The sequence below is a fragment of the Corapipo altera genome, unplaced genomic scaffold (genome assembly GCF_003945725.1).
Source record: "Corapipo altera isolate COAL_440 unplaced genomic scaffold, ASM394572v1 49, whole genome shotgun sequence".
Classification (NCBI taxonomy): domain Eukaryota; kingdom Metazoa; phylum Chordata; class Aves; order Passeriformes; family Pipridae; genus Corapipo; species Corapipo altera.
Genome location: NW_020884879.1, coordinates 911728 through 939102, shown reverse-complemented (window position 1 = coordinate 939102; position 27375 = coordinate 911728). Strand labels below are relative to the sequence as shown.

Below are 27375 nucleotides of genomic sequence, written 5' to 3'. Positions count from 1 at the left end.
TGAATGGCTCCACACTGACCACTACAATTACTTGACAGTCCCAAGAGAGATGCTATTTAAGCTAAACTATGGCACTGGAACCATAACAAATGTGTCTAAACAGGACATAACTGTATTCACAATGGTTATTAGAAGAAGACTCCTAATAAAGTTTTTGAAGAGCAGACAAAATGACTAAAGGGGCAAAGCAACCCCAAATTATTTTTAAAGTATAACTTGGTATGCTTCTTGGAAGATTTATTGAAGTTGGGCTGCAGAGGACTCAATGGTCTCAGCAGTCCTTTAACCTTCCTTCTTCTGATCAAGGAGTCTCTTGGTAATTTAATGTCATGTGTTAACTCTTACCCACACTGGACAGAGCTCTCTACTGCGCTGATGTTGCTCTGCTGTGATCACACTGAACTCTGCTCTCAAAAACAGCAGCAGAAACGGCCAACTTCCATATGCATGGTGATGTGGGAAAGATATGGTTCTATTTAATTTAGTATTGAAAAGTCCACTCCCCTCACTGATATGTATGAAAAATAATTTGCTCTGTGACAATGTTGTTTTCATTGGAAAAAGTCACCTCTAAAAATCATCTCCCCAGTATACAAAAACAAAATCCCTAAAACTGAGACATTACAATGAATCATATTCTTGAAAATCTCCTTTTTCCTCCAGTCTCAAAATGGGGTTGGCAATACTTACATGCCTCTGGGAAGCTCTCTGGGTAAGAAAATCCTCACAGCATGAAAGATCTTCTCTAAAAAGAGCATTATTTGCCTAGTAATTTGCTTTTATTGTTCTGGTCTAAAAAAAAAAAACAACCTACACACAAAATTTAGAGTGTTACACTGAGTTTATTTTGAAAAAGAAATCAAAGAATGTTTTTTTCATCTCTGAGCCAGATGGACAGAAAAAAACAAATGTATTCCACCCTATGAAAGAAAACACATGAGAACTTTCAAAAAAATTTTTAGCCAAGTTTTTTTTTTTTCCTTTCCACTGAACAGCATGGAAAAAATGAGAAGGAGATGGTGAATGAACAAATAGGCTCTGGTTTCAGAAAGGCTTGGTTTCTGGGGAACAAGGGTTTTGTACATAACGCATTGTGCTTTCCCATCTATAGATACCCAAACTACCTCTGACTGAGTGTGGGTAAGCACTGGAACCTCCTCTTCCCGCTCCTGCCCAAGCCTTGGATGTCCCAGTGGAGGGGAGTGCCAGGCATGGGCAGCTGTCCCACTGCTAGCCTCTCACCTGTGTGATCCCTGATACCTGCACGTGGCAGCACAGAGCCTGCTCCAGGGGTAGCTGGGTGCCCTTGGAGGAGCAAACATCTCCAGGGGGCACAGAGACATCTGCAGAAGTGGGAGGGGGAAAACTAAGCAAGTCTGGAGCCTGGGGCTAGAGACATTTTGTTCCCTTTGGATGCTACAGCTGTGTGAGCTGTTGTGCTTTTAATCAAGGAAACTTCACTGGGCAAAAGTGGTTTTGTTTTCTCACACCTGAGTTGACTCAGCCACCTTTCCCTTATTCCCTGCAGAGCAGTTTCCTCTGACAGCCAGTGGCTGCCCTCCAACCAGCTCCTTGCCTTGCTGGTGACTTCTGTCACTTGCTAAGAACAGAGGAGCTACTTGCCAGGAACAGAAAATTAAAGGAGGAGGCCAGCCATCTGAGTGAGAGAGGAATAGCAAGATCAGAGTAGACATTATAAACAGCCAATTTAATGTAGTTACCATAATGGCTAATGCAGGGACTGATCCTGCTCTACTTAGGATATCCTAAGCATCTGAAATGCTTTGTCTGTGAGGACAGTAAACAGCAAAGGGAGTTCTTGCTTCTTCAGCCCTTCTTAAAGGTCTTTTTCAGTTTTTACCTTTGAAACTATGTTCCCAGCACTGAGGTGCTGCAAGAAAAAGGCACAAAAAATGCAATTAAGAGATAAGATAGCCACAGTCATGTTTAGAACTAGGATGGTGTAAGTGAGAAGGAAGGCTTTAATGGAAAAAATTTTCATCAGATTTTTAATACCTACGAGTGCGTCTGGCTCCACATCTCTCTTGGTTACGCACGCGCGCACAGAGTAAACAACATTCACTTCCATGTCTCCACTTAGTCATACCTTTATTGGAACATTTGCAGGTATTATTTATAGACATCAAAGAGAATGAGAGTTTGAAATTTATAAGCTCTAATTAGCTGAAGGTGTTTCCAAATAAATTAATGAAACGAGTCAGAAATCACATTAAGAAATTCAGCACTGAATGTATATCACAATGACTTTGCACCCTCTCTGCCTTTTCCTCCTTTTCTTCCCAAAGTCTCAGTGCTTGCCAGGGTACATGAACTTGCATTTAGTTTGATGTAAAACAAGAAAAATGATGATGGGAATGTGTACTCAGTAGGACAAGTTACAGTATTTGTGCATAAGAAGGCCAAAACTTGAGCTGGGACAGAATAATTTCCTGTCACTTAAAACTTTCCAAACAAGCTGTGTTATCACTCAAACCATACAGAAAACAGGCTTAATGGGGATGTTTTCCCATTAAAGAGTGGTGGCTCTGACTTTCATGACAATTTTTTGGCCCTTTCTGGTGTCCCGCTCACATCCCTGCCAATCTGTCCGTTCTGTGACAGGTTCCTGAGCTGTTTTAACACTCCCTTGGCCTTCTCAGTGATTTCAATCTTTGTTGCCACTTGACACCTCTGTTTCCCTCCTGCAGGAATCCTAGGTCAAAAGTATGCTCTGTCTCAGTCCACCTGGTTGCTCAGGACACTTTTTAAGGATGACTGGACATGCTAGGCATGCAACTGCAGCACCCCTCTCCAGCCAGTTTGCTGCAAAGCTGCAGTCTTTGATTCAAACGTGTGAACAGAAGGTGTAAGTCCAGTCACATTTCATTTCTCAATGTCCTTAGCATGTCACTCCTCTGACTGGAAGACGTTGGATGACTCTTGGATCATCTGATCTTGATATGTACCATCACTGCTATTGCTGAAGGAAGAGAAGGATGAAATCGGGGCAAGGAAGCAGTACAGCTTGGGCTTAAACAGGGCTTCTCATTAGCTTCTCTTGGTGAGAGAAGTTTATGATATCAGTAAAAAGCAGGAAGAATGTCATTTAATGTGGCAGATGCTCCAAAGGGGGTTATTTCACCTAAATAAGCCAACATTCAAAACAAAGGTAGTAGTGCTTCTATTTCAGTGTGGCTCTGCAAGGCTCCACTCACCAGGGTTTGTAAGGCTCTCTGGGCATGCAAAATAATAGTTTTTTAACTCATTATCCAAAAATAGCAGTTTAACATTATCTCCATAGACACTGTGTAAATATATATGTAAACAGCACAGAAGGCATCTACATGCGACTCCCAGGTACAGCATGACAAGAGTGTATGGCAGAATCAAGTTGTATTCAAAACCTGATGAAAAAGCCAAAAGAAAAGCCTCAGGAAATCCAGACTGTCTGAAGAAAAGCCCTGCCTCCAAGATGGCACGGTTTCTGCAGCTGAAATGCACAGACCTCTCACTTTTAATTAAGCATCTGCAATTTTCGTGTTGTTCCTGTCTCATATCTAATTTGTACCCACAGGACAGCTTCCCAAATCTAATATTTTGTGTATTTTTAAAGAAAATCATAATTAAAATTTAAAATACTGGAGAGAGTGTGAGACGTAGGGAAGTAGCAGTCTTTAATTGGTTGGGTTTAGGAGCAATATTTGAAAATCTGAAGTACAAAATCTTGTCTGTTTCCAACAGAGCTGGAGTATTTCAACAAATTTATCTGCATTCAGCCAAGGTAAACGACAGGTCAGGAGGCAATGGAAAAACATCTCTCCTTCCCAAGAAGCCGAAACAACTTCCTTCATCATATAGCATGTGGACATGCAAAGAGTATAAAAACTGGGAACAAATACAAGAGTTTCTGCTAATGAATTTAACTGCTAATTTTTTTAATTCGTGATAAGCAATGCTGCTGCCTAGACAACGGCACATGGGACTGTGGAGGAAACTGGCTGCGTAATGATATCATCTCCTTCTGTTTTGCAGCATATTTTATTTTCTACTTTGTTTGGGAGAGAAGTACTAGTCCAAGAAAACAGAGAGATTGATTTACAAAGCACTTAGGAGAAGTGCAAGTTTATTAGACTTTTCTGAGTATGGCATGTCCTTCTTACCAGATCTTGAAATGTCTTAAAAACAAACGTATTTCAATGTGTGCAGCTTCTTTGTTTTTCTTTCCATAAAGTCTCTGAGCTGGGCTTGACTTGCAGTATGTGTAGCACCTACTGGGGCAGAATTCCTTACAAGAAGGGAGAAGGAATGAAAACATTTCAAAATCATTCTCAGAAGCTGGTGATTTACTTCCGTGGCATTTTCTCATGAGTGGAAGGAATGTAGGATGGCAGGAAGGCAGGAAAGCAGGCAGGCTGGATAGAAGGGAGGCAGGCAAGCAGGAAGGCAGGCAGGAAGGCAGAAAAGGCAGCAAGGTAGGAAGGCAGGCAGGCAGGCAGGAAGGAAGTAAGGAAGGAAGAAAGGAAGGAAGAAAGGAAGGAAGGAAAAGCTTTTATTAACATGGTCAGTGGAACACTGCCTGTGATCAGAGCTATTGAGTATCTAGTCCTTAGTTAACTTAATTGTTACACACACAGACTAGATTGCATATAGTAAGGAAAACACTACCTAAAATCTGCTTTAAAAGTTATTTAACCAGAACAAATCATCTGGGAAAGTACAAATATTTCTAAATGGAAAAATATTTCTCTACTGCTGAGCTAGGCCTGACAGCAAACCTTAATGAATTATTAGTACCTTTATTGTTTTCTTTGGCCCCTGTGCACTATATTTGTAAAAAAAGTCAGTAAAAAAGAGAACAATTGTAAAAAGCAAATATTTTGTACAAAAATACAAAGTTTTAAAAGCTCTTAAAAGTATATTCCATATTATTGATAAGAGTTGGACTATATATATATATTTATATAAAATCTATATATTCGTGTATCTGTATAATTTTCCTACATTTGGGATTTTAGCAAATGAAACAACTGTTTACACAGTTGCTTTATATGTTTTTCTATATGAGTGACCAACAGTCTTACTCAGATTGATGGAATGTCTTTTCTCAGAAGACACAAGTTGCTTATGTATGTGTTTACTAGTTGGGAAGAAAACCTATAACAGAATTAGCCCAACGGTATTTCTTGATGCTGCGGGTTGAAAGGCCTTGAATAATTGCAGGATGCTGGAGAAGAGTTGCTGTTAAATTCCTTTATGTTTTTAAATCAGTTTTCAGTGCTTGCTTTTTTCTTTTTTTTAATATTTAATTTTGGAAGTCGATGCTGCTCTCTCCCAGGATTTTCTTCTTTACGTAGATTTTCATAATATGTAGGTATCTGTAAAGTCACAGCCTATTACATGCCAAATATTTGCCCTAGAGTATGAGAGAAAAAAGAAAAACAAAGAGAAAACAAATCTTGTAAAAAACCTGTGAAGATAAACCAAATTTGCAAAAAGAAAACTTACAGAGATCAAGGTAAGTAAAAAATTTAAGAAGATTCATATTCAGATCCTGTATGTCCTGGAGGATAAATATTTGTAAACCATGAAGTTTTCTTAAAATAACAAATGTATGTAGGAAATCTAGAGCAAATTACATTATTACTTACACATGGTCCTTCATTCTGGGCATCCAAACAGACTTATACACACACAAAGCTTGTTCAGCACTTTGTTTTGTTTTGGTTTAAGGGGCATTTCTATGGATGGGATGTAATTTTGGCTCTAGCTGACATTTGTGTCTGCCTTCTTTGAAATTCAGCCGACAAGTTTCCAACTGGAGCAGCCAGGCACCCCTGGCAAAGCAATGTTTAAACAGGTTGTATGGAGGAGATAATGTTTCAGGCAGAGCCCCACCATGAACACAAACACCACCTAGTTCTGTCATGATATGGCTGAGCTCTAAGCAGCCATGTGAACCACCTGTCCCCTGCTCTTGCAGAAATGACTGTATCAACAAAAAGAGATACCCTGTGGCAATGACCTGGGCTACTGCTCGGCCACACTGGCAGTTTATGAGTCCTTCAATCCAGCTGCAAGAGATGAATTGCTTATGGTCTGTGGACCCAGCTTATCAGTCCTATGGGACATCTCCAGGTAGTGATGGGAATTGTAAGACCTCCTCAGCAGTCATCAAGTGCTTCCTGTTGCACAAACTCTCAAAATGAAGCCTTTCTGGTGTTTGAAGGCTGGTGCCTGAGTCATCCCAAGTTCAGCTTGTCCTGTTGCATGGCCATTGAGCCTATAAAAACATCTTCCAGTGTGACTAGGGTCTTGAGCACGTGCCAAACCATGTCGGAAATTCTAGGCATGTTTAAAGTCTACAGGAGATGGTCAAGATGCAGAGTATGCCATGGCTATGGCCAGCTTCAAGACTGCTCTTTCCGAGTGCAATAAGTCCAGTACTTACATCACTCAGAGTATTAGAAATGCACATGTTGGGCTGGATCAGAGTAGAAGTGCTCCACATGTGATTCCCCCTCTTCCTCAACAAGGTACTGCCATTGCATTTAGCCTGGATCTTCTCACCTCTAGCTGTGGGACAGTTACTATGGACATGGTGAAATAATTAAACCAAGTGCCTTGCTTACCTTTGTCCATGTCTTTTTCACAAATGAAATTGTTAACGTCTTCACAGTAGAAGTCATTCCAGAGCCCAGCATAGATCAACCCGGCACAATCTTCCCCTGGCCCATGCCCATGACTCCAGTTATCAGGCTGCCCAGTTTTCCAGTTTCTTTCAACGAAAAAAGAAAAAGAGATATGATTGCACAACACAGCACACATGGCAGTTTTTCACCACAAGAAATTAACGAAAACATCATGAGATCTGTTCTGAACGGGAAATACACATTGAAACAAACAATACATGACTCTTGCTGAAAATGGAAAACAGATGTATTACAGACAAGGGAATCTATTCGGCCTTGGGCTGCCAAAACTCAGAGACCTAAATTTAGACTGATGAACTTTATTTTAGTTTCTGAATGTACATGCACACACAGTGGGAGTGCTCCATGCTCCATGTGCATTGCTCCAAGCCTGCAAAACCTGCACACTGCATTCCCGTTGGCAGCTGGGACTGAGAAGAGCCCACAAGCTCCCAGGTACTGCCAAGATGGCAACACCCTGCCCTTGCTCACTGCAAAGGCGGTCAGCTCTCTGACTGAACCAGGGCATCTTGGGAGGAACAGAAAAGATGTACGTGTTTGAGGGACACATGCTAGGATGGGAAGGGAATTTTTTTGACTTATAAGGAATGTACAGAGTATATATACACACATCTTTTTGAGATCATTAACTTTGGTGGTGAAACTGAACACAGCATTTGTAAAAAATCTTGCAGCAAGTGTTTCCTCATCCTGTTTTTGTTTAATGAATGAGAAAGACTTCCAACCTCAGGACTTAAAAGCTCCATTTTCCTGAAGAAACAGGTTGTTGAAGGGAGCTTGTGGTTGCTGGCTGACACAGTCCATGCTCAGCTAAAAAACATGCCTGCCTGACACAGTGTCCAACCAGGCACCTGGAAGGACACACAGCTTTCCAGAAGTAATGAAATACTCTGAAAATCAGTAACCAACAGCTCTGAGGTTACACCAGAGCACCTAAAACCATGGTGTAGTGGAAACTGATTAAAAGCAGTGCCTGAAGTGGGAATCAGTCACAGTGCTGCCTTAAAGAGAAAGACAGATGAAAATGGGGAGGGAGAAAAAAGGGAAAATATTGTGGCTCATTTGAAATGCATCTGACTTTTTCCGTGTTTTTTCATGTAAATGAACACCATTGAGATCACAGCTAATCATTTTGTAACATCTGACTGACTGTAGTCTGTTTTTCTGAAGCACAGCACGCTCAGCTCTATAAACTCTTTAGTCTACTCCTCAGTATTAAAAATTTGGGTGGTTACAATCTGTTCCATTTAGGACAAATTAGGTGTAGCTCTAGGATTCCTGGAGAGCTGCCAACTCAGTTCTCAGCTGGCCAAAGCATAGACATCCTTATTTCATGCATTTTCCTTATGTTTAATGCTTTCCACTTGGATTTGGGCTTTATCTAAGGACTGGTCATTTTTTATCAGAATGAGTACTCTATTTATAGCCAGTTGTAATGCAAATAAGGAAAATTCAAACCAAAACAGTTAAACTGTCTGTGCTTTCCATCTCAACTTTGTAATAAAAGTCAGGAGCAAACATTTTGGCAAGAAACACTGCACTGTTTAGTTATGTGATTCTTTCATTCAACATTCAGTTTTCTTTCTGGCAAGGAAAGAAAGCCTTGTGCAAGGAGAAGGGAGAGAGGAAAAAAACGTTCAGCAGCACCCTCAGTAACAAATTACATCATTGGCATCTACAGCCATCTGGATCCATTGGACAATTTCTAGATGCTGCTTTTAGAAGTGTCAGCAAGAGTGGTAGCAGTATTTTATTTACGTACGTGTAAACTGGTAAGGATCCATCCAGCCATCTCCATTCATTTTCCTTCTCTGAATCCGTTAGTCCAATCCAGAAGCTGCCTTTCCCAAAAATCTGCCTTTTTATCCATTGCTGTGAAAGAAAGATCTTAGTCCATAACAAGAACAACTGTCTTTGGAGCCAATAAGCTACACTGGTTTCATGAATGTCTTGTTATCAGAATAGGAAGGGCTAGAGAAATTTTTTTAAACTGAAGATATGTGTCGGAAGTTGGCCTTGTGACCCCTTGCCCAAAGTAGAATCCATTGCTGTGTTTGCATATGAGATAGAGAGAGCTAAGCATGAAAATTAGGTTGACATAAAGTCACATCTAACATCTTATAGATACAAATTGAAAAAAAAACCCACAAAGAGTAAGCAGTTGGACCTTGACATTCCCACTGCTGTGTTGAATAGTATTAAAAGTAAAATTAGATTTATAGTCAGATTAAAAATATTCTTGGGTCACAGTAGTCTTAGGCTGCATATATTAAATAAGACAGTTTAAATTACATTCACTGATGCAAAAAAATGCATTTTTGATAATATGCAAGGCACAATGGATTTCATCTTTAAGGGTTCAAAACTTCTACAATTCTCAGCAACCTTTCTGACTGCTCTGTGCCCACCACATTCAGGGTCAGCACTAGCTCTGTTCACACTGCCATTCTGCAGAAGGAGAAGCGGCTGATCAAAAAGAGGGTGGACAAAATGCTAATGAGTCAATCACTGTGTCTACTTTACTGTATGAATTCATGATGCTCTCAGCTTCACACTTACCTTGTGGTTTCCACATGTTAAACAACTTCAAACTCTCTCCTTGAAAAACAGAAATAGAAGATACTTACCTGCTCCTCTTTGTTGTTGATGATAACCAAGCGTGATGCTTTCTCTTCACAGAATAACTTTGCCTCTTCAAAAATTTCTCTTTCAATTGAAAAGTAGTAGCACTTTTCTGTATAGTTTTTCCAATGAGGAGAACAACCTGTGATGTGAATTTTTTTGTGTTAAGCCTGTCATTGGTAAGTAAACGGGCCAATAATAGGGCCAATAATAAGTGGAGGAACACATACCCATCTACAGAATGCTGCTTCCTAAAGTACTTACAAACAGTTCAGGAATTTACTTAATAGGATCCTGATTGGGTAAAATCAAGTCTAAACTGTGTGACCAAGGGAATTATTTATTACTCACAATACTGCCACCTTTTCTTTAGCCATAAACTTTAACTTATATCAGTTTCAGGTCATCAGAAAGAAGACCAACACGTATGGTTTCACTTAACAGGACTCTTTGTGCCTAGAGGAGCTGTGGATGCCCCATCCCTGGAAATGTTGAAGGCCAGGCTGAATGGGGCTTTAAACAACCTGGTCTAGTGGAAGGTATCCCTGTACATGGCAAGGGGGTTGGAACTAGATAGTCTTTCAGGTTCCCTCCAACTCAAGCCATTCTGTGATTCTATGATGATTCTCTGAAATCCCAGAGACTTAGTCTAAGGCAGGTAAAGTTATGTGAAGCAGTAACTAAGTGGTGAGCACTGTCTGCTACATGTACCTGTATGTCAGCGGAAGGTGGATGCAGTGTGTTGATATCTTACCATTAGCCTCGGGTACTGACGTGGGTTCACTCTGTAGTGCCATTGGCATCCCTGGACCTGGTGGCCCTGGTGGGCCAGGTGGCCCCTTTGGACCAGGCAGCCCAGGGACTCCAGGTAGTCCAGGTAGTCCTCGAGGTCCTGGTACCCCTGGTTCTCCCACAGTTCCTTGCAGGCCTTGAAATCCTGGTGGGCCTTGAGGCCCAGGTGGACCATCCTTGCCTTGTGGACCTGGTGGCCCTGGGTCTCCACTTGGTCCAGGCAGACCAGTCTTGCCAGGAGAACCTCTCTGACCTTTGGAGCCAGGCGATCCTCTTGAACCTTTCCCTCCTTTTTCTCCTGGTGGCCCAGCTGGCCCAGGTGGGCCCTTCTCACCTGCAGGTCCTGGTGGTCCAGGCTCTCCTTTCTCTCCTTTTTGTCCTTTTAGGCCAGCGGGGCCAAGAGGACCTGGAGGGCCTCTGTCACCTTTAGGTCCCCTGGGACCAGGAGGACCTGAAACAATGTAAACATGCAAAGTAGGGATATGCATAGAAAACACACGGGGTCCTTGTTTAGTACGTCAGACCAGCAACACTGGATATTTAACAATGCAGAAACAGGCTAAGAGTTGCTTCCACCAGTGCTTATAACAGTACATCTGCTTCCCAGTTTCTCTATTGTTGCTCTTTCATCAGCCTTCACGAAATACGGGATACTGTGCCCCAGGTGACCAGCCAAGGTGTCACTCCCTGCAAGACACACTCTGTACTATTGATGCACGTGGTCCTCTGTGTTGATGGTCCTGTTTCCTCACTCTGCCACCCTCCCTTTTCCTTCTAGTCTCACCTCTCTGCTCTTAGACCTCAGGACTTTTTCAGCTGACCCTGTCTGCTGCTCTGTCAATAATGGAATGTCAAAAAGATAGGCCAACTGTGGGAAAGACCAGAAGCTGCTAACTGTCCAGCTATAACAGGACAGGGAACAATAACCCCCAACAGGTAATGGCAATACTGTGACAGCAATAAACAACAAAACAATTTTTGATTCTGATCACGGCTGAGCAAATCCCTTGTCAATGCCTTCCCACCCCCCACCACCCATCTACATAATTTAAACTCCTCCAGAGATAAATTCCCAAACTGGAATCATTTAGTCTTGGTTGAAATGAGAACGGTTAGGGTTACTGACATGTAATCTTGGCTGTAATTCAGCCTTAGCTTATTTGGAGCACTGGATTTATATTTGTGATTAGAGTTTTAGGCCTGACTGGTTCACATCAGGTTGGAAATATGAGCGTTCTTTTCATTTGGGATAATACTTGGCTGGGAGAAACCTCCTAAACCTGATGCCATTTATTTCTGGAGAAAATAAAATATCCCAAGATTAAAACCTAAATAAAGTAGGATGTTTTCTGGCAGACTAACAACTGGCTTAAAGTGAAATAGTAACTTGTTTTTCAGCAAGGGTGGACCTTTCTGGGAATAGTCCAACACATATTTTTTAGCCATTTCCTTCTTAGCAGGGATTGGTTTCTTGAGGTTCCACACCTTTACTTGCTTATTTTAGAAACTAAATCAAAAGCAGATCCAGTCAGTTAGTCAGACAGAATAAAATTTTGCTAAGTCAGAACCTTCTTTCATAGCATCTCCATTTTAGCTATGTAAAGAAGGCATAGAAAAATTAGTAAGGAAAATTCAAGCTACATGTACATTTCCAAAGTTTTGGATTAGATAATGAAAAACCCCAGGACTCTGTATCAGCATGCACTAACTTCCACAGAACTAAAGAAGTAATGCAAGTAGGAATTCAGCATAGACATCATTTGGGAAGCTGCATACCTTGTAGGATAGTGAAGTTCTTGATGAGCTGGCCATGTTTGGAATCTACCAGCTTCATTTCTTCCATGATTACTGACAAATTGGCAACTTCAACATCTAACCTTGACCTCATCAAATCCTGTTGCACCTTGAGAGATGCAGAGTCTATGCGAATATTGGCTAATGTGCTGTTCATAAAAATCAGCTCATCTGAATGTTTACTTAAGGTGTCTGTACAAGTTGTCCTGACCTCATTGAGATTGCTGGTCAGTGTCCGTAGATGATGAGCAGTGTAGCTGATGTTGCTAAGGATATTGACTATATCAGTTTCAAAGACTTGGAACCTTTCTTCTAGATGGCTGAATCTGGCAGCAGTTCTGTTTTCATATCCTTTATGCTGTTCCTGGAGATCCTTTAGATTTTGCTCGTTGGCTTGGGCAATTGTGGTGATGTTCTCTATTTGCCCACTGAAGGAACTGAGCTGATTGTTCATGTCTTCAAGGGTATCATTGTTAGCTTTTGCCAATGCTGAATTGTTGGCGGCCAAAGTCTGTAAATTTTGTACTTTCTCCTTAAGCCAGTCAGTGTCCTTCCGGGCTTGAAGGACAACCTGCTGCAGATTTTGAAAGTCATTCTTGATTTTTAGAATAGCCAAGCTTGTATCTTCCATTGACTTCTGCAGGACACTGATAAGATTTCTTTGCTGTATTTGAGTCAGGTTTAAGTTGTTCAGGTTCATGATGACTACATTATGAGAATGCACTTGGTTTTGTAGGTTTGTTTGGATATTACTTGTGTCTTGTTGAAGACTGTTGATATAGCCAGTATATGACTGAAGAGTCTTATTAACACTGATGATCATGAAAGAGTTACTGTCTAAGGCACTTTTCATTTGGCTCTGTCTATCATCTAATGCATTTCCAGATTCTTGGAGCTTCTCCAGTGTATCTTTGTTTCTGGTAGTTTTTTCTGCAATGTCATGAAGCTGCTGACGAAGAGCCAGAATGTCAGATCTGAAGCTGGACAGTTCAGTGTTAGTATTCAGGGCTTTTTGTCCAGCTTGGTCATCTGTTGCACAGGAAAAAAAATTGAAAGTCTTTAGGATAAGTTTTTTTTAAATACGGTATAAACCAGCACAGTGTATTTTAAGTACAGTCAGACTGACAAACTGCTCAGTAGAACTTCTATTGTTTCCAGCAAAGAGTAACCACTAAGCAAAGTTCTGCCACTAAACAGAGAAAAAAAGCAAAGAGGAATCATGTCTTGCTGAGGAAAACAAAACAGTGATTCTGTATTCATGTATGGGAAAAGTATTGTTAGCAACTGATGAGTATATGGACTCAAATAATGCTGCATTCTGACTGAAAACTGAACGGCAAACAGAATTCAAAACATTAAACAGGTATCAGTAAGTGTATGTTTTGAAGTTACAACTGGATTTTGCTGAAAGCTCAGGAGTTTATTTTTGCTGTTCATGTTTTCTTCCTCTTGGCAGGTGGAAAATCTTCACTGTGATTTAGTACATATAGTTTCCTTTTTTTAAAAAATCTTAGGTTTAGTTTTAAAAAAGTTCTAATACTTATTTTAAAACAATCTGGTTTAGAGACAAAAGCTTTGCCAGCAGGCTACTATGGATATGTCAGGATATGATGTATTTCTGGTTTTCTCTCTAAAACATTATTATTGCTTTTAATGACATTTATTTTGCCATTATTGTTTCCTCATGGTCTGAGTTTGAGGAAGGCAAAACCTTTAATGTTTGAGGAACATCTCTGCTCTTGCTTACTGCCCTTCAGAATATTTCTGGAAGCCTGTCTGAGTATGATAAAGCCCTGTCTGAGTATGATAAAACCCCGTGATAAATCTGCACAGCCTCTCAGCCAGGACATAGAAAACAAGGAAATAAGCAGTCAACACTTGGTTTCAGGGAATATTCCCTTTCTTGACCTGAATCACTTTACTATCCTACTCACAGTCCATATATTTTTGTCTTCATCTAAGTGTAGCTATATTTATGAATTATGCAGTATGAAGTCCATAATTTCAGATGACTCCAAGAGAGAGCAGTATGGTTTTCATAAAGTACAGTGAATACAGCTGTGTATGGAGCTTTTGTCTGATGTGTTTGAACGAGTTGTGATGGCAAACATCAAATGGTGGCTTGTGAGACCTCAGCCTGAAGTGTTTATGGAGTCTTTTGTGGATGGACATCTTCCTGAGCACAGTTCCTCGCTCTTCTGCTTATCTCACTCCAGGATCTTCTCAGCTCTTGACTTTATGTTTATCTCTTGGCTATAGCTCAAATTATATTGTAATCCACACACAGCTCTTGACAACTGCCATCCCGAAGCTAATCTCTGAAGGCCTGTCTTCCATTCACCACACACTCTTATACTTTTGGTCCTACAGCAGTACTCTTACCTTTACGTTCCCTACAAAAGTTGCTACAGAACTTTCCTAACTAACTCCATGGCAAGTCCACTTAAATGGGAAATGATGGTCCTGAGCATCTCACTGGCCATCCACCCAGCAGCATGTAAAAATGTGGCATGAATGAATCAAAGGTGCTCCAAGTTGTGCAAATTTAATCAGTGTAATATAATAACACAAGTATAACTCAAAAGGTTGCACGTGCATTAAGTTGTAACATTTACTTCTGTATAAGTGTGAGTAAAAGAACATATCACCCCATGTCTTTGAACTAAATGCAGTGTGTAAATACTTTAGAAGCCAGTTCTTTTTTGAAGGGAAAAAGTTGTAAAAATTTATAATCAAGCTGCAAGCCAACAATTTTTCATAGAAATACACATCTCAATATATGGTTTATGGAGCTAAACAAAATTTATTTCAAGAAGCACAAGCATGTATGTGTATATTTATATTATGTAATAATTTATATAATAAAATATGTCTGTGTATAGGAAGAAAGGTAAGAATGTACACTTAGAGAGTAGAATCTTTATCCATGATTTTGTTTTCCATCTTCCTGCAAACTGAGAACTTTGATAGCAATTGGAAGATCTGAACTCATAACAACCTTTTGTCCTGTATTCCCTGAGATGATCAAGAAACATTTTATGGAAGTAATCAACTTGCCTCAGATGTAAGAATTTTGAACAGCTGATTATTTGTACAACTCTTAAAATGGCCTTTAGTTTTGAATCTTAGTTGCTAAAACAGCATCAAGATGACTGGGTGACAGATTTGCACTTCATGTAGAATCTCTTGTGCTGTGAAACAGCTTCCGCTATGTTTTACATACCTCAGAGAAGATTCTCTCCTAAGCACAACTTTTAGGTGTCTGTTTAAGTATAAATGCTTCCAAAGTGATTTCAGTGGGAACTGTAAATTTTGAAGTGTGCTTAAAATACTATCCTAAGCAGACCTGATCTGAACTATTTTTAAGTTCTTTCACAAGTACTTGAGAAATTGGAATAGAAGTGCTGTATCTTGTCACAGGCAGAGATTTTTCAGACAAATTTCCTGCTACTATCTGCCAGGAGAACACCCCAGAGCCATAATACAAAGGAGCTTTGCTTGTGTGTAGATTACCTAATTTCTTCAGATCGCTCTCCACCTCTGTGAGCTTTTCTGTATATCTTCTGTGGGATGTTTCCAGGCCACCTGTCACATTGTCCATTTTTTCTACAACTAGGAGAAAGAGAACAGTATGTTATGGAAAGAAGAGAAGTGAAATAGTGGAAAAAGTCTAGTAAACAATAAAGCAAACAAAAAACTCCGCCACTGCCAAAAAAACCCAACAAAACAACAAAACACCAAAAAAAGAAAACACCTTAGAATTTCCTTACTTGCCACTACACTTTGCTGTTGCTCTGTGAAATGCAGAAGGATGAGCTCCTATTTGCTGGTGAGACCCAGAATTCTTCCAGCTTTTCAGTCTGCCAATAGTCTCTAAACATTTTTTTTGCCCATGAGCAATCTCTCTCCTGAATGAGGAAATCCCTCTTTGTGGGTTTTCCTCACGAATGAAGTCCTTTTCTTTTAACAATATTTCCATGCTTCAAGCACAGTGCTGTGTGGCAAAGGCAGACTGATTGCTAAAGGTTCAGATGTGAAAGAAGACTTCCTTTTACTTTGCTATGAGCCATCTATCCTTAAAAATAACCTTTTTTTTCTTGTGCCTTTTAATCACTAGAAGTTGCCATCTGGATAGCAAACTTAGGACTAAGATAGCAGTTTTGGGGATTTTAAACATCTTGATATTGGTACAGATCACTCAAAATGATCTTGAAACCATTCTGCCTCATTAAGATTGAAAGGATGGTCATTCAGCAAGTGCAGATTTATGGCTGATGTGCTCTTTATTTTGTAATTCTGGGTAATTTTCTTGTCACTGAGACATTCGATTATTTGATGGAATTGATATGGGTATGGAAAAAGCAGAACAAATAAAGAGCCTGGGGTGGCTTCCAGTGGCAAAAATGTGAAATCCTTGCAAGGTTAGAGGTAGCCTACAATGTTCACACCAAACCTTGTCTAATAGCCTTTTGCATTCAAGCCACAACAAGAGGCAGAATTTGCTTCTCATCATGAGATTATTTAGCCCTTTTACTACATTGGGAGCAGAATGGGTTTGAAACAACCTGGGAGAGGCCACATCAGTTATTGTGCCAGCTCCCTGTTTCAAACAGAAGAAATAAGGTGTTTTCCATGTCTTTAGGTTCTGTAAACCTGTATGGGGTAGCAGGTACCACTAACTTACTGTCTGTGAGATGATTTGCAGCTAGGAAATAGTCTCATGGAAGCTATTGCTATGTAAAGATTTGGGTTTTTACTAGGAGTGAAATTTAAGGATCTTTTGCTGCTCATGAGCAACCACATGAATCCCAGACCTTTTCAGTGTAGTCCACCAAGTTCTCCTTCTTTATTAACTTTTGCCTTTGTTTTTCTGATTCTGGATACCACAATTACACAGCAGGCTTTTACTGCTTCTCCAAAACCAACAGGAGAAAAACCAGACCAAGACTATCTCTGATGCAACAGCACTGAGGTGAATGGAGTTACAACAGAGAAAAAGTCTCAGGGTTTTCAGAGAGACCAGATAACCTTTAGTGAATTACCTGCCTGCTTCTTTTTAGCTACTAACAAGCCAGCAAAACAGAGACTGTACTGTGTGTGCAAAGTCAGAGTGTGGCTTTCTGTATTTGAGATGATGACAGATTGCTTGCTAAACACCAGACCCAGGCTACAATAATGGCTTTGCTTTTTCAGAGGGACAGTTGCTCAATACCTTCTGCTTTAGAAAGCATTACAGCACCAATTTTTCACTGGTTTTTCTGCTCATTAAAGTTGTCAAAATGCTGTATGCCATTTTCTTTAAATGAATCCAGAGTTGATTCTCTCTTTGTCCTGCCCAGCTGTCTTCCAGGCTGGAGCCCAGATCAGCAAAGGTCTTTCAGTTGTTTCTGACACTCCAGTGATGCATGTGTACACCTATGCATTGCACGCAGTGAGCATGAGGATATACTTGGCTTTTCCTTTTGGCTCTAGGCAGCTCCTTGTTCAGCCTGTTATGTTTTGCTTTGTTTACAGATAGTCACCGTGAAGGATATGGCTCACTCTGGGTACTTAGAAGGGACCTCATGAAATCATCTGGACTTAAAAAGCAGGCCTAATTCAAGTGAACCTGTGCCTTGACTAGCAATGTCACATCACCTATGGATCTTGTTAATTCAGCTTTAGTGTAATATTCTACTGTTTTCTCCAGTTATGCAACACACTTGGAGTTGGCAAGTGAATATATATTATCAGTAACTAAAGGAAAATGTAGTTTCTTCCTTTTGCTGTTCAAATTATTGCCAATTTGTACTTCAGATCTGAAGTTTGTAAAACTAAGATTTTATACTGTCCTATAACAAGTATGTCTTTATGGTTGAAAGAAATCTGTCACTGGAAACTTGGATTAAGACATTACCCTGAAGAGTCCAAAGCAAATGAAAATAGTAAAAATCCTATCAATAATTAGTTGTCTGGCAGTTAGATGAGACTGAAGAGAATGAAATATGCAACGGCAGTATTTTCATTGCCCAAAGAAAAAAAATATGAAAAACCACACTAAAGAGAAGTAGCTCGAGCTATGAACAGTCTTTATGGGGAACATCCCAAAAATTTGATGAAGACAGGGCTTTAATCAGAAGTCTTACTGGTATTATTGATTGACCATGATATGTGGGGAAGGCCATGCCTGGACTGTGTATCTGAAAGATCACTAATGAGCACTATTAAAAGGTCTTTCAGTCCCCAGCAGCTCCTCTTCTACAGAAAGTAGTAGCTTTTAATTCTAACGTGTAAGTGAATGCCAGACAGCAGTGATAGGGAAGGCAGACACAACTTAGCTGGAAGATGCTTATTTAAAGGGGCTGGAAAGAGAAGGCTGCTTTCGAATACCCAAGGTATTGATTTTTGTCTATTTGACACTAAACTGGCAATGACTTACCCAGATTAACTGATGTGAGTGCAGAATTAGCTATATTAGGCAAACCATTTCTCTTATTTTAAATCTGTTTCCCCTCAGAGGGCAATCCAGAGCCAAATTCAAACCACCCAGCTCCAGCAGCAGAAACAGAAGAGGTCTCTGGAAATGTGAACTGCGCGGTTAGGTCAAGGACAAGGCTAGACAAACCAACGCATGTATTTGCTTTAAGTAGGGGTGGGATCTTACCCTACATGTTAAAAAAAAACTTGATCCTCTGTCCAAAGTCATTCCCTGAGCAAGTTGTTGCTTACTTACTTTCTTGCTACTGCCCTGTGAGTGGAAAGGATGAACTCTAAGGAGAATGAGTAGAGAGCCAGAGCCAATGTTTGTTTTGTTGCTGTTGATGTCAAAAGAGGTCATAGGGACTGATGTTCTATTACTGGAAATGTCTTTCTTTCCCTGGTAGTAGCTCCCATGACTATCACTGAATGGAGCCTTTAACTGTAGGTGAGCATCTGGAGCACTCTCAGAAGTGAAAGTCAACCTCTTGGGAGTGCCCCAGGCTTGAACAAGCGCTTCCCATCTTCTCCAGAAAAAGGCAAAACAGGCAGACTGGCTACCTCTAACATCCCTTACAAAGGCCACTCTGGTGCTCCCAACGTCTGCTGCTCTCAAAAATGCAAAGTTATCTATGCCTTAAACTTGCTTTTGGTTAGCTTCATTCTAATTCTCAGCTTGCCAAGATCTAGCTGCATTGTTCATCTCACTTTCTGACAAGGTCACAGTGGGAAATGTGGTGAACATCCTCTAAAGGAAACCAAGTTTTCAAGTAGTTGCTGACCAGAACAGTGAGGACTATCTACATCTAACCCACTATAACAAAATGTACCATTTCACCAGGATATGTTGGCCTTACAAAATGGCAGGCAAACTGTGTCTAGGTGACAGATAAGAAAACTAGATGAAAGTCATGATGGGCATTAGTCAAGAAACTTAAGAAACAAGGACTGACTACAGAATGAGAACAACCAGAAATTCAAGCTGAAAGCATACTAGCTTCCCTCACTGGAGCAAGTCAAAGGAATATCATTCACCTTCAATAGGCTAATCTGACACTGGCTAGTGCCAGAAAAATTATAACTTCATATTTTGCATTTAATGTAAGATAGTATGTGTAAAAAAAGTACAGATTGCTTTATTAGTGTTTTAAACAATAATTTAATATGTCTTCTCAAAGCAAAAGAATAGTAAACCCAGCTTGTTATTCCTTCACGACCTTGATGTTTAATTCATGTTTTGGTTTCAGGTTTCTCCAACATACCATGTAATTTTTACCACCAATTTGGACGTTTGTTCTGTGTTGACTTTGCCTCCCATTGAGTTACTTTTTTGCCTGCCATATTTAATCCACTGATTAGTAGTTTTAAATCACAAAGGATACCTAAATACAACGTAGGAAATGAAAGTTTTAAAAGTAGTTTTGGGCTTTATAAACATAAGTGTGGGAGGCAAATTTAATGGAAACTTAGCTAAGAGTCTGAAAGAATCCCTGATGCCAGCAGAATTCCTTCTTTCAGTGTAATATTACAATAAAAAAAGACAAGCCAAACTCTGATACAGAGAGGAGAGTTCAAGAGCTCTACAAAATTTTATTTTGAGTTTTGTTCTTCCTTTAAGGCTTAATTTCTTCTCAACAATCAGCTGAGAAGAAATATTGCAGTAATTCATTTGAATATGGAGTGTCAGCTGGGGTTTCATCTAACTTATTTTTTCTCTGCAAATTAGCACGTAGGCACCATGAAGACAAAGCTCTTAAATCACATGTACAAAGGGTAAAATGAATGCTCGACACGTTACCATTTGTTGCTTTGTGTTACAGAAGGGATACCTTGGATGAAACAGTACTTCTTTTTCTCTGCATCTTTCCCTTGGCATTCAAACAGAGTAGTCACCAAACTGGTGAGCAATGGAGCAGTGGCCACCAAGATGTCTTAAGGTTTGTGAGCAAGATATGCACTACCCACCTTGCTATATTTTTTTCCACATTTTTTGGGGGGAGAGGAAATTCATTTGTCCTTGCCCTGGACAGCTGTGACTTGGTATGGCTGTGACAGAAAGACTCATCCCTGGTGGGCACTGATGACTGCTCAGTCAAAGAAGAAGGTTTAGAAATGAGTGTAGCAAAGAAGGGGCCTCAAGAAGAGAGCAAAGCCTAGGGAAAAGATAGTGCTAGAGGCTTCAATGGAGAAAGAATCTTGAAAACTGGATTGAAATGAGGAAGAGAAACTTTTGTACAGTTTCCTTATTGCTGTTGCTTCCTACACACACACAAACACGTGTCAAAGCAAGATATCGAGCAATGGTCCCTTCAACTTGATATGCTATTTCTGATACTGAGTAATGTCTGAGTTTTCTGGTAAGCCTCAGAACTGACAGCCTTATATAAAACTCTCGAGTGAAATTCTGCTAAATTCCAGTTGCTTAGTGGATGGGTTACAGTCCAGAAGGATCCCATCCACATGTGCTGTAAGCAGATCTCTGCAGATTTATATCTGCAAAAGGCCTTCCCTAACCCATACGACCAAATTATCTTTATGGATCAAGAGCAAGTTTTTGAATCCTGGAAAGTATTTTTCCCCCAAAATTTGACTTCCAGAGACCAGTTACACATACTTCAGGAGAGTGTCTAATCAACTATAGATGTACTGCATTTTTTTACCTTTTATGTTAATTTGCCATATTCTGTCTGCTTTATCATGAAACCTATATCTCTCTATCTGTCCTTCACATTCTCTCTTCTCCCTGGGTAAATCTTCCATCTAAACCAAATAGTTTTAATTTTCTTTTCACTCAAAACTGTACCAAATCCTCTTAAATAATTATTTATCCCTTTCTATTTCTACAATTTCCTTTTCTTTCCCTGGCAAAGGACCAGAGGTGAAGTCAGCTCTGCTATGAGCGCAGTTGTTGGCAGCACAGGACGCACTGCATGCTAATCACATGAATATTTACCCAGTTCCTTAGAGGGGTTTTGAAGCTACTCTCAGGGCCATACTCGGACAGATAGTTTAAAGCCGGTTTAGTTTTCTCTGCAACATGCTGTGATATTATGTTATAATACTCACAATTATGTTGTTCACTTTCTTTTTCTTACCAGAAACTCACACGTTACTTATTTATTATAGCTGTGATTGCCCAACAAGCAGATATTTGCATCAAAACATTCCTAAGAATACCCAAGTGGCAACAGTTAACGAGCGATGAGGATGTATGGGAATTTGAAGCCATGTTTTCCAATGTGCCTAGCCAATGACTTGCACAAATGAAATTTTCTCCATTACTGGTTGCCCAACTACCAGAAACTTTGAAATTACTGTTAAAAGCATCTAAGTGGTTTTGTTCATTACCCTTATTGTAGGTAAGTCAATACATTGGCACTTCCTGAGACAATTTTTCTTCTTCCAGATATTTCAAAATAATATTGATACTACACTTCGCTGCTGGCTATTCACATTACCCTGAAGATATTCACATCAAGAAGGACATTTATTCTAGAAAGGTGTGATATATGTAAAACAACTCAGTGAAATCAAAGTATGTCACGTTACACAGATTCGAGTCTTCCAGTCAGTACTCCTTTGTGGTGGAGAAATGGTCATTTTGTTCTAACCTTTCTTTCAAATGTCTAATCTAGTTTCAAAACTTCGTAATTGTTTGAAAGTGAAAATCTAAGGTTGCAGTTTGTCATTATGTATGTATCATTGCCCAAGTACTGATATTTAAGTTGAAATGTGTTAAATTGCCTGGTTAGTTCATATGACATTGTTCTTGGATGCTTGTCTGAAAGTGAAATGTAGGGCTTAATGCATACATACCTTTGTATCCCAGAATGGCTACTGTGATTGTTAACAGGGCACATAAAATGTATAATAAGATGATGGAAAACTTTAGTGCCCAGTTATTTTTACACTTGGTACATTGACTCCCCTCTTGAATACCTGCAAAAGAAAATTTAAAACAATTTAAAACAATGGCAAAGAACATGTTGCTGGTTTTATCTCCCCATACGTTTTCTTTTGTTTCCTAAAGAACAAATTATTTATGTAAGCAGATGATATATGGGTGCCTTTTTGCCTGTGCTACCTGGATAGCCTTCACAGTGGTTAAATCACCAGTTCAGTGAAAGAGTGATGTTTACTAAACATCTTTAATATGGGGAAGAGAAGTAGGTTCTGCTTCACTAAAAAAACATTGACTTTCCTGAGAGACAGGGCTATCTTCTGTGCTAACAAGATTATGGTGAGCTTTGGAAGTCAGATGTTGATTAGCATTTCTTCTGTCAGGGATCACACTGCAGGAGCAATAGGAGACAGTAAATGCTCTTGCAGGAGGAAAACATAGAAATAAAATAGAATTCTGAAAACCTGGGTAGGAGTACTGGTCCTGCTTTGTAACCATTGCCACAGATGGTTACCATGAGAACACTTTCTTTCTATAACAAGAGAGACTTTTTTCTTATTTTTGGGGGTTTGGAGAATACTATTACCACAGAAAAGAAGGGGTGCTTTACTAATAAAGCCATTGGTACATCCACAGAAAAAATGCTGGTGAATTTCCCCTTGTAGATAAGCTTAAGAGAAAGGGTCTCAAGTTGATGAAAGAAAACAGGCTTTTACTGTTTTATATTTGAGCTATTTTGAAGAATGGCTTGATATCTTTGAGTCTATTAGGGAAGCAATTTTCCTCTTTTGTCCATGTACTCCTCAGGAACAGCTTGAGAGCATTGGAACTATCAAATATTAATCAGAAACACAAATGTGTAAAAACCTGAAAACTGGAGCTCTGTGCTGGAACAAATGGGCGAGATTTATCCCTCGTTCCAAGGTGCATCAAGCAGGCCAAGACTAATGTAACTTTCTGTGTCTGTCAGAAAATGCATTTCTTTGACATTTCATCCTATTTGGGTACTATTAGGGGAGTCCCACAGGAAAGCTTTAAGCTCTAACAAATTCTATGTACTAGATTACTTAACTAATCAAAACTTGCTCTGTAGCTTTTTATGAGTAACTTATATTTCCCTTGAGGACTAACCCACAGATGATTTTACTTTTTGAAACCCATGACCTTCTGCAGAGTGGTTTTTTATTTTTCATTTTTTAAGAGAAAAGCACGGGCCACTTCCCCTGGGTTCACAGAAAACGGGTGACCAATATACCAAATTAAGTCAACTGTATTTCTCTCTCTAAAAAAAAAAAGCATTTTCCAGTGACTTCCCTAAGCCCAAGGTACTTGAAAGAGGAGGGATTACCATATTGTAGCAACTCAGGAAGAGGATTTATACAAAGTTTATTTGACAAGGCATTTTCCTCAATACTCCCTGCACATATATGAGCTGTGGCTAAGGCAGAAATGTGTCTCTCATAGGTCAGTCCACTTTCCTCATTACATCATCATATGTTTTTTACTAAACTTTTCAGCTCTGACATCACATTCTGTTGCCAGGTGGCAAAAGCGATGTCATAGATTTGGTTTCTTTGGGGTTTAGGCATAAGATCAATTGGGAACATCTGGTTCTTTTTCAGGAACAGGAATGTTAGGGCAAAATGAGACAAAGACTTGTAAGCATAAACCCAAGAACAGAAACTCCAGAGGGGAAAGGCTTGTCTCCTGCCTGTGAGGTGAGAAGGGTGGGAGCTGGCACAGAGACAGGCAGTTGTATAGCCCATTTATTGGTGACTTGGATTTGGGAGGCTGGTAATTCCTGCATCACAAAAGAAAAGGTGAAGGGTCCATAATTCAGTAGCCAAGTCTTATGGATCCTGATGCGTGGGCTGGCTTTCTTTGTTTGGCTGGCAGTCTCACAAAGTTTGCTACTGAGGAAGATCTAATTGCTGAAAAAGCCAGAAAGTGCAGTTTTCTAAAGGTTTGCAATAGGTATTCAGAGACTGAAATTATTTCACAGTGGGAACTTGTGGTGTTTGGAGCACCATTTTGCTGCTCTTAGCCGGTACTAATGGGACTCATTGAACCCCTGTGCACTTCCTTCTCTGAAGGGTTTAAAATTCAGATTACATTTTGGTAAATCTTTGAAAATCCCACACATCAAAAACCACAAGAAGCTTGGGGCAAAAATCACATCACATTCATCTTCTAAATACACAGATAACAAAAAGCTTGATCCTCCTTATTTTACTGTAATTGAAGCAGACCTAGATCCTTATCGGGGAAGACTGATAGACTGCAGAGGTACAAAACACAGAGAAAGGCAGAAATAAAAACAAAGCCTTTGACAGCAATTGCACATAGAAAAGTTTCACTTGATAACTGTCTCACATTAAGATTACTCATTTTATGACATGACCTGCTTTCTGTCACCATACTCTGGCTTCCTGGGTAGGGTAATGAGCTGAAACTTCACTGATGTCACTGGATATATTGCAGTTCACATCAAGCATCATGTACATTCCAGTGCTTCATAAGGATCTAGTTTCACTTGTCTCAGCCTTCTCTATCCCTGGTTCAATAAAACAGCACTTTGGCTTTTTGGAACTTTTACTTTCAGCGTATTTCAAACTGACATCAGAACAGCACCCCAACAAAAGCCAGACCTTTCCATCTTTTAACAGTCCAGCACTGTTGGTATCAATAACACAAACCCAGTATACTAAAGTGATCATATAGGTTAGAGTGATTCCATTAACTGAGCTGGACTAGAACTGCGTATAGCATTGCTTGCTGGGACTTAGTGCCTGTCAGCCTAAAAGTGCATCTGACTGCCATTGAACCCCCACTACCCTCATCTAGCATGCCCTGGGTCTAGGGCTGGAGTGAAAAACCAGGGAGCTCTAACAATCTCCTTTGTTTTCCTTTACCTAGAGATTGACAGAGTAAAGTCTTTCAGAGCTATTAAATTTGCTCTTTATTGCAAATACGTAGTTCTTAACTCTGCTGCTAGTAACAGCTGATGTTCTAGTTTACTAAACATATAAAAATTACTATAAAAATACCAAAGATAGTGGTACCTTGAAGAAAAGATTTGGAAGGCTCATTATGATGTCTTTCTGTGCAGTTAAATAATTCAGGCTATAAGCAAAGACAAAAGCCTCTCTGTGTAGGTATGAATGACACTATAATCAGGGCTCCACAACCTCCCCAGCACAGCGCCTGACTTCAACTTGCCCTGTTGCCGTTCCCCACAACCTAAGGATCGTGTTCAAATAAGGTTTTCTGATATAGAAGATGCATTTAGTTCATGCTGTGGAGACACATTTTAATTGCAAGATTGCTCTGAAAAGCTCTGATAGCCAAAACATTAAGCAACAACAAATGGGAGACAATTAAAAATGCTTACTGTGATTACACAAACCCCAGCATGCTGGCACAAAATCTTGCAGTTTTACCACAAAAGCTGAAAATCATGGCTTGAAGGAGCCCATGTTTGGGCTTTAATTTGACAAAACTTCCCCAGTTTTATCCACTCAACTGCTTGCTGTCATGGCTTAACAAAATGCAGTGTTCTTCCAGGAGATGTATCACATCTCATCTAGAAAGCTGAGAGTAAATGGACAGCGAAAGACCCTAGACATCCCATTGACAGAAGATATGTAAAACCTGCAAAAAGGTGTTCTTGGCTGAAGTCAGCTCTTCTCTGTTTGGTAGTGATGCTCCTAGTGCAGCGCACTCCTCTCTGTGTCCTGTACGCGAGTTTTCAAAGGTTGGTCTGCTCCCAGACATTTGTCACTGACTTCCAAACCCAGGGAGCCAGGGTCACTTCTGCATAACATGCATTTCTCATTGCTGATTTCACCAATGTTTAATAAATATCAGATGGGACACAATGTGCCTCATTTCACTGGACACATGCTTTTTTCCATTCTTTCCCCCAACTTATTTTAATAAGAGCTCTAGTTTTTCTGCCTCACTGTTGGGAAGACATCTGGCCAAACAGACAGCAACATAGTACAAAGAGATCCTGCTGGCTCACATGCTTTGGGGACCCCCTTCTCTGCAAACCAAGATGGTCACAAAAAAATATGCAAGTGAGACATCCCCCTGTTACCAGGCTTTGTAGTATTTGTTTTTATAGCATTGCATTCCAGGGACTGAAGACTTTGTTCTCACACAGGGGGTATACATCTGCAGATTCCTTTTGGGCTCCAAGAAGAGGTTTTGATGAAGGAGGAGCTGGGCTTTTTGGTTTTTGTTTGTTTGTGGGTTTTTTTGTTGTTGTTGTTGTTCCATGGTTTTTAATGGAAGACTAAATATCTTTCTCTTTGACCACCTTACAAAATGCCTGACTCCTCAACTATGTTATGCTTCAGGAGCACATCTTTGAACACTGGAATATGACATACACACACACTTTTTTTCCTGAATAATTCTCTTAGGAGTATTTGCCTCTGTGTTCTTTTCTTGGCTCTTGCTGCAGGATCATAGGTGGCCTCGTAATATTTCTGCTAGCAAATCAGTTTTGACATAGATGCAAGGTTCCCTTCATAACCCTGACAAAAAATGTACTGATAAGATGAAGAAATGTAGTGCAGGAAACAAATATACATTAGTTCAGAGGGGTTTTCCCTGCGGTGATTCCCTGAAAAGAGATAACATCCCTTGAATTTCGGAAGGAAGATTGCAAGCCTAGTTGGCAGCCTTCAAATGATAAATTTCTCAAAGCTAAGGTTTTCAAAGCTGATGAGAGGTAGATCTAATACCTATATTTAAAGAGACATGAGCAAACTCGGATAATAAAAAGTGTTTTTATAAATACATTAATAGCAAAAGGAGGAACAAGGAAAACCTTCATTCTTTTTTGGATGTGGGGGGAATATAGTCACCAAAGATGAGGAAAAGGCTGAGATACTCAACACCTTCTTTGCCTCAGTTTTCAACAGTAAGACAGGTCATCTTCAGGACAACTGAGCTGGTAGACAGGGATGGGGAGCTCACCCTGTAATCCAGGAGGAAGCAGTTAGTGACCTGCTGACCCACTTAGATGCTCACAAGTCTATAGGACCAGATGAGATCCATCTAAGGGAATGAGGGAGCCGGAAGAAGAGCTTT

The 27375-nt window shown here is 40.0% G+C and overlaps 1 protein-coding gene across 2 annotated transcripts in view; it reads right to left on the bottom strand.

Annotated features, from left to right (window-relative positions):
• Positions 1–2090: 2090 nt before the first annotated feature.
• Positions 2091–27375, bottom strand: part of COLEC12 (collectin subfamily member 12) — a 101657-nt gene continuing 76372 nt past the window's right edge. For both annotated transcript variants that reach the window (XM_027638823.1, XM_027638822.1), the window contains exons 3-10: positions 22191–22313; positions 15432–15530; positions 11901–12947; positions 10087–10575; positions 9338–9474; positions 8473–8582; positions 6630–6775; positions 2091–5413 (exon numbers count right to left, since the gene is read on the bottom strand). In XM_027638823.1, the coding sequence (XP_027494624.1) occupies positions 5394–5413; positions 6630–6775; positions 8473–8582; positions 9338–9474; positions 10087–10575; positions 11901–12947; positions 15432–15530; positions 22191–22313 (2171 nt within the window). In that variant the 3' untranslated portion in view covers positions 2091–5393. The remainder of the gene's footprint in view (positions 5414–6629; positions 6776–8472; positions 8583–9337; positions 9475–10086; positions 10576–11900; positions 12948–15431; positions 15531–22190; positions 22314–27375) is intronic.